The sequence below is a fragment of the Rhincodon typus genome, chromosome 29 (assembly GCF_021869965.1).
Source record: "Rhincodon typus isolate 14 chromosome 29, sRhiTyp1.1, whole genome shotgun sequence".
In the NCBI taxonomy this organism is placed as follows: domain Eukaryota; kingdom Metazoa; phylum Chordata; class Chondrichthyes; order Orectolobiformes; family Rhincodontidae; genus Rhincodon; species Rhincodon typus.
Window position 1 is genome coordinate 35,510,484 of NC_063360.1, and position 7,885 is coordinate 35,518,368.

The 7,885-nt window shown below is 43.9% G+C and overlaps 1 protein-coding gene across 1 annotated transcript in view; it reads left to right on the top strand.

The window, feature by feature from the left end:
* Positions 1 to 620: 620 nt before the first annotated feature.
* The window catches only part of mef2b (myocyte enhancer factor 2b), an 8,931-nt gene continuing 1,666 nt past the window's right edge, over positions 621 to 7,885 (top strand). The window contains exon 1 of the mRNA XM_048614332.1: positions 621 to 743. Within this exon, the coding sequence (XP_048470289.1) occupies positions 690 to 743 (54 nt within the window). The 5' untranslated portion in view covers positions 621 to 689. The remainder of the gene's footprint in view (positions 744 to 7,885) is intronic.

Genomic DNA, 7,885 nt, shown 5'->3' on the forward strand with positions numbered 1-7,885 from the left:
ATGTTGAATTTTAGAGTCTGATTTAAATAACATTTTACAGCAGTTTGGGAGGCAGTGATGTGGAGTTGATTGGCTGGCATTATTGAGTATTCCAATTCAGTAAATTGGGAGGGCGAGTGAGACTTGCAGAAATCAGGATCTTTAGCAAACTCCACAGTGTGTATTTAAAGAACACACCACAGCAGTTTATAAAGACTATTTAAAAGGAAAATATTGCCTGAACAGGACAACTCATGATTAGAATAGGATGATTTGTCGAGTAAAATGCAGTGGATAAAGGATTATAACAATGCAAATAGTTCTTGGAATCAATCCGAGCCATTGAGGAGCACTCTGTTTGCGGACTAAATAAATTGTAACTCCTGCAATATTGCTGTCACTGCATTAAATCTAGGATTCCCTGCAGAACAGAACATAACATAAACCTGACATGGCTCAATGCTGCCAGTGACCGGATGGTCAAATTGCAGCATGACATGTTTACCTTAAAGTTTCCATTACAAATAGGAAGTTTATATTTTGTTTTGATGTAATCATGTACAGTTATAACATGTTCAATGCTATATTATATGGATGCAATTATTTCATAATGTGTGTTATTTCCCCCACTCTCTAGGTGATGACAAAGAAACAGTTCTGTACTCAGATTTGAAACGTCAGAGACGATATTGTTTGACAAACAGTGAGAAATGGGGAGAAAGAAGATACAGATTTCCCGGATTGTTGACCAGCGGAATCGACAGGTATGGAACTCCCAGAAGTTAGGAGCAGGGAATTGTGCAGCTTTGAATTGACATAGTTGATCGCTGTTCACAATTGATTTGTGTGTAGCTCAGCAAGTAAGTGTTGGCAAGCTATTTGGCAGCAGTGGGAAGTGCAGCCAAGTCTGCATTTCTCCGATGGCTGCCATTCTTAATTGCTCAATGGCTAGCTGATCCCTAGCCCAATCCCATTCCAGGTCTCTCAGTGGTTAGCACCGCTGCCTTTTAGCGCCAGGAGCCTGGGTTTGATTCCAACCTTGGATGACTGTGTGGAGTTTGCACATTTCTCCCCATGTTCATGTGGGTTCCCTCTGGGTGCTCCGATTTCCTCCCACAGTCCGCAGATGTGCAGGTTAGGTGGATTCGCCGTGGGAAATGCGGGGTTATGGGTGGGAAGGCTGAGCCTGGGTGGGAAGCTGTTTGGAGGGGTCAGTACAAAATCAGTGGGCCAAATGGCCTCTTTCTGTACTGTAGGGATTCTACGATTCTATCTCGGGCCAATTTGGTTTCCCTTGTGATACTTCATGTTACATGCCAGGTGTCAAAACTGGAATTCTCCATATCACATTAGGTATTGAACCTGCCACCTAATGTAACCAACACCTTGCCAATGTCCTTTCTGTTTTGTAAATTCGGTGCCCACCCTCTCCTTTTAAAAGCAGCATCCTCTTCCAATCAGACCCTGTAAGATCCTGAGAGGTCTTCACAAAGTGGATGTTGAAAGAATTTCTCCTCTTGCGGGACAATCTAGAACTAGTGGGCACTGTTTAGAAATAAAGGATCATCCATTTAAGAAAGATGAGAATTCTTTTCTGCTCAATGGATCACAAGTCTTTTGGAACTCTCTTCCTCAAAGGTTGATGGAAGTAGAATTTTATTAAACTCATTCATGGAGTGAGAGAATCTCTGGCTGTGCTAGCACCTAATACCCATCTTTAGATGACCTTGCAAAGATGGTGGTGAGTTGCCTCCTTGAGCCACTGAAGTCTCTGTGGTGTAGGTAAACCCAAAGTGCTGTTAGAGACAGCATTCCAGGATTTTGACCCAGGGATATATTTCCATATCTGGATGGTGAGAGGCTTGGAGGGAAACTTGCAGGTGGTAGTGGTTCGATATATTGCTGCCTTTGTCCTTCTAGATGGAAGTAGCTGAGAGTTTGGAAGGTGTTGCAAGGCAGGAGTAGATAGATTCTTGATAAGCTAAGGGGTAGAAGGTTGTTGGGGTAGACAGAATATGGAGTAATTGGGTGAATAATTGTGATCCTATTAAATGGCAGAACAGGCTGAAGAGACAGAGTATCCTACTGTTGCTCCTAATTTGTACACCTACCGTTCTTGCCTTTATGCCAATATTGTCCTGTCAGTGGCCATCTGAATGCGCATGAGAACAGACAGGGAAAATCTGGGGCCTGGTTTTCCATAGGCTTGATAGCCTGACTGAGGTCAAGAGCTTTGACCAAGGGCAAATCGGTCAGGCATCCCTTGCGTGCCTGTGCTCCATAGTGAAACAAGGGAAGATCAGGTGTCTGGGAAAAGAGCCCCAGATCAGAAAGAGAGGTAACAATGGATTAAATCCAACAAATTTTCTTGGCCTTTTTACTGCTGAAATTGTGGGAAGATGCAGAATTGGGGGCGTTTTCTTGGACTGGTGCTATGACTCCCCCAGGGAAAGTCAACCATCTGTTTGTCTAAGGGTCGGAGGCAGAATTCCCAAGTTGCCAGCATAAATATAGAACTAAACCGGAATCTTCTCTTCAGGTCCGAGGCATTAGGCAATACAGGAAAGGAAGTCTTTTTTCTATGTTTGAGAAGAGAGAGGTCATGATCTGGATCGGTAAAAAACATGACCTTTGCCATATTAGGAAGCTTTTGGTCAGGTTAAATCCCAAGAGCCTCCTGAAATAGATCCTTCCATGATCCCAGTTGAAATTCCACCTCTTTTGGTGGTCTGGGAATGTTAAAGTGACAGGAGAAACTCTCAGAATAGCTTGCATAGAATTGTACAGCACAGAGACAGGCTATTCAGCCCAAATGGTTCATCCTCTCATTCTCAGTTCCGTAGAACCTTCTGCCCATTCTCTTTCTTATTGCTTTTTTTGTCCTTCAGTTTTTTGATCTGTCATGTGTTAATATAACTACTCTGTAAATACTATTTATCTCCGGGGAAAGGTAATGGCCTAGTGGTATTATCACTAGACTATTAATCCAGGGACCCAGGTTCAAATCCGCCCCCCCCAAATGACAGATTGTGGAATTTAAAATCCAGATTTTTAAATTGAATTTGTGTCTAATAAAGACCATGAAACCATTGCCAATTGTAGGAGAAAAAAATCCCATCTTAATCACTAATCCTTTTTAGGGAAGGAAACTGCCATCCTTAACTGGCCTAGCCTACATGTGACTCCAGACCCACAGTAATATGGTTGACTCTTAACTGCCCTCTGGGTAATTAGGGGTCGGCAATAAATGCTGCCTGGCCAGCAACGCCCACATGCCATGAATGAATTTTATTTTTAAAATACATTTTCTGCAGCAGCGAGTTCCACACTCTCTGGGTAAAATTCCTCCTGGATCCATTATCTCTTATTAATAGCTCAGGTTAATTTAGAAATAAAAAGTTCTTAATACAGCACAGCCAAGAATGGTGTCTGGTTTACTCACCATTCTGTCAGTTAGATTAGAACACAGCTGCTGTAACCTCATGACAAAGATTAGGCATTGGGAAAGACACTGCTAGAGATCCTGCCCCCAAACTCCATCCCATTGCTCCTGCTGGAAAGTGAGGATGTCATGGTTGAATAGTCTTGGCTGACACCTCCCTGTTTGGGGGAGCTTGTGCAAATTGGCTGTTGCTCTTCTTCCGTTGCAACGTTTCAAAAAGTGCGTAATTGGCTTTTAAGTGCTTTGAGATGTCCAGATGGTTCTATAGAAATGCAAGCTCTGTCTCTACTTCTCTGTCCTTGCCCTGTTTGTGCTCCCGAGAGGACCACCCACTGTTTTCAAATCCGTTTATAAAGAAACGGCTAACATATTTACATCAGATTTGCCTAATTTCTGGTTGTGAGTCAGCAAGTCATAAGACCGACGAGTCCGCGCCCATTCTGTCAATGTTGCAGAGTTTCTCACAGGTGAATTCCCAGGCATGGGCACTCACTCGCCACATGCAAAATCTTTCGTTTCTTTTGGCTATCTTTGGCTTGCGGTATTCTCAGCAAAGTATCGGTTTCAGTCCCTATTAACTTAATATTGAATCAATTTTCTTGTTTATGAATTCCCACTGTCACTCACAATTCTCTCTCGCTGATTACATACAGCAGATTTATTGACTTTTTTAGAATTGTTCTTGAGCTGTGAGAACCAAAACCAGGGGTCGTGGTCTAAGAATACAGGGTAGGCTATTTAGGACTGAAGCAAGGAGGCATTTTACCCAGAGACCAGTGGGCCTGTGGAATTCTCTGCCACAGGAAACAACAGAATGTTTTCAAGGAGTTCAATATAGTTCTTAGGGCTAAAGGGATCAAAGTGTATGGAGGAGAAAATGGAAACAGGATTTTGAGTTGGATGATCAGCGATGATCAGCCCTGATCATATAGAATAACAGAGAAGGCTCGTAGGGCTGATCCAACTCCTCCTATTTTCTGTGTTTCTAATATTGGCAGAAATTGGCCAGTTGCCATTTCTTGGGCTTTACTGAGAAGATGGTGCTGGGCCAGTTGAATTGGTCTGGGTTTGATGCAACGGAGTGCAAGACTGCTTCAAAGGAAGTGAGTCATCCTCGTGATGGTCAACCGGGGTCAGATCTCGCTCTCCCCTGAGTCGCCTGTTTGTGAGCATAGTAGAGAAGGGAGTGCTGCATTGCTGAGATGCAGATGGAATGTTGAACTAAGGCCCCTGTCCTTTCTAAGTGGATAGAGAAGATGCATGGTGCTAATCTGAAGACAGTCAGGGTAGTTTTCCCAGGTGCCCCTCCAATCTTTCTCTCCTCATCAACATTGCTGATTTAAAATAGCACTATCTGGTCAGTTATCACAAAGTGGGATCTTGTAGTGCATACGTTTCCCACATTACTGCAGTTCCTACACTTAAACTATTTCATTGGCTGTAAAGCACCTTTAGACGTCCATGCACTATATAAATGCAAGTCTGTCTGTCTTTGTTGTATGGAACTGAAGTCACGTTTAGGCCTAGATAGGGAATAAAACATGACATCTCTACCCTATCAGATCTCGGCAAACCCATTGGTTTATTGGGGCAATCTGGTTTTCTTCATGGTCACTTGTACTAATCCCAGATTTTCTTTCAAAACTGAATTCAAACTCTCCAGTGGACTTGATCCAATGTTCCTGGGATATTAATTTAGCAGAGTAAGAGACAACTTGACTAAAACATGTGAGATCTTGAAGGGTCTTGACAGGGGAGGGGGGGGAGTAGGTGGTTGTGGTGAGAATGCTTTCCCTTGTTTGAGAATCTAGAAGTAGGGGTTAAAGTTTAAAGAGAAGGGGTCATCCACTGAAAAGTTTTTCGGAGCTCCCTTCCTGAAAAAGGGGTGGAAGCAGAAGCTTGAATTTTTTTTAAGGGAGAGGTAGGTAGATTTTCGATAAAGGGGTGAATGATTATTGGGAGTAGGCAGGAATTTGAAGTCATCAGATCAGCCATGATTTATTGAATGGCAGAGCAGACTTCAAGGGCCAAGTGGCCTACACCTGCTCTTAATTCGCAGAGAATCTCTACAGTGCCCATCGAGTGCACACCGAACCTCCAAAGAATATCCCACCCAGACCCAGCACCTACCCTATAACCCTGCATTTCCCATGGCTAACCCACCTAGTGTGCACACCCCTGGACACTATGGGAAATTTAGTATTGTCAATTCACCTAACTTGCACGTCTTTTTGACTATGGGAGGAAACCGAAGCACCCGGAGGAAACCCACGCAGACACTGGGAGAGCGTGCAAACTCCACACAGACAGTCTCCCGGTTTGCATTATTATAAATTTCTAGATTACCACTTGCCAAGTGCTACTGGAGCCATTTCTTTCTTTTTCCTGATTATCCCACCCTGTCAAATAACCTTTCTCTGTCCATCACGCTAATGGTTTCACACTCCATAAACATGCTTAAAGAAAATTTTAAAAACCTCAGTCTATTTTTAATGCCAATGGTCCCCCCCATCCTACACCGAATTGACTAGGAGATTCAACTTTAATTCCTGGAGACTCCGGGACAGTCCTAGAGCATTGGCAGCACCTACAAGAACAATTTGCATTAAAGGTACCATATAAATGTTGCGAAACATCCTGATGCCTCTCAGCAATGTAATCCAATGAAATTTGACACTGCGCCAAATTACCAGACTTTCAGTTAAAGTATTGAAAGCTTGCTGAAGGTTTTAAGAATTGTCTTAAAGGAAGAATGAGAGGTAAAGAGGCAGAGGGCTTCGGAATGAATTCCAGGGTTTGAGGTGTAGGCAATTGGAGGCAGATTCAGTGATTTAAGGGGCCGGAATCGGTCGAATGCACAGATATCTTAGAAACTTGAAAGGCTGGAGCAGATTAGAGATGTCTTGAAGAGTTAATTTGTGTAGTAGGCATTGAGTTAACTGTGAGGCTTTTTGTTTTTTCTCCTGTGTCTCCTCTCTCTGAGGCACTGACTCATACTGGGAAACCGTTGCCTGGGTGCTGTGTATCAATTGATGCAGCCTGCACAGGAGCAGAGTGCACAGTCAGAGCCGTGCAGTCTGTGTCGTCAGGTTTCTGGCTGTACGTGCGAAGCCACAGTCACGCTGCAGGGCGCCTATTGTGGTCTAATACCAGCTCATTGTGTTAGTGTCTCTTTAGTACCTCACCTTTTAGAGACCCAATCTCCGTCCGCGTGGCACAGCCTCCCCTGTCCCCCTGTCTGTCTGAGTGGTCAGCGATTACATTGTAGAATCTCACTGCCCAAAAAGTGGCCATTCAGCCCAGTATCGCCGTTGCTGTTCCAGTGTAAGGACTGTCCAGTTGGGTATACTCCGACCTGTTCCTTTACCCACAATGTCGCAACTTTGTTCCCTTCAACTACTTGAAAGTTCTGGAAGTATTAATATCGCCCCACCCCCACTCTCCTGCCCAATAGGGGCTGAACAACTGAACTCGCAAGAGTATTTGAAGTTGAGAGAGATTTTGAGTTTATTCGCTCCCGTCTTGAAGGAAGTGACCTGAAGGAGCACAGCCCCAGAAACACTGAAGGCTTTCATTCTCTTGTTCAAGTGATTCTTTATGCAGCAGAGTACAGTGAGTGTCAGAATCAATCTGAGCTTTGTGCTGTACTTTCACTGGTGAATATTTTCTGGCCTCAACTGGCAGTACATCTCATCTGTGGCTTAGTGGGTAGCAGTCTATTTCTGAGTCAGAACATTAAGAGTCCTCCTGCAATGGCCCTGTAGTCCAGGCTGGCATTACCAGTGTACTACTGAGGGTATGCTGCAATGCCAGAGCACCAGCTTTGGCACAAGCCAAGGTTATGCCCGTTCTGGTAGCACACGTGGGTAGATGTTGTAAAACCTGCGGGATCTTTAAAGAATTAGGGAGGTGGTCTTGCCAGTCTCGAGTCCTCAGGGGAAGCAGGGTGACAGGTTATTTCTTTCTTCGAAAGTGTCTAAAGCTATGGAACGTGAAAAATATTATTATGTTTTAAGACCACTTGTTTGAACTCTGCTTTAAGATGTTTCTGCAATGTGTTAAAGTGTGACATAAGTTCAGGGTATCATATCCACGTGTGGGAACTATTGCACTGTGGTTGCGATCCAGACCCATCCCAGCTTCCTCAATCTGCATTTTCCGATAGGACCCACTGTACATTCATACAAAACACTTCGGATATTTTACATTGAACTCTCTGGTAGCTATCCATCTCGTTAGACATTGGATCATAACAAATGGAAACAGCAGTAGGCCATTTGGCCCATTGAATCTGTCCCACCAATCAATAAGATTGGATTGTGACCTTTCCCACCTGTTTCCCCCATGACCCTAGACTCCTTTTGTCAATCAAAATCTGTCTAACTCAGGCCTGACTGGAGGTTGGATCATTGGATACAGTGCTGAGATAACAAGGTGTAGAGCTGGATGAACACAGCAGGCCAA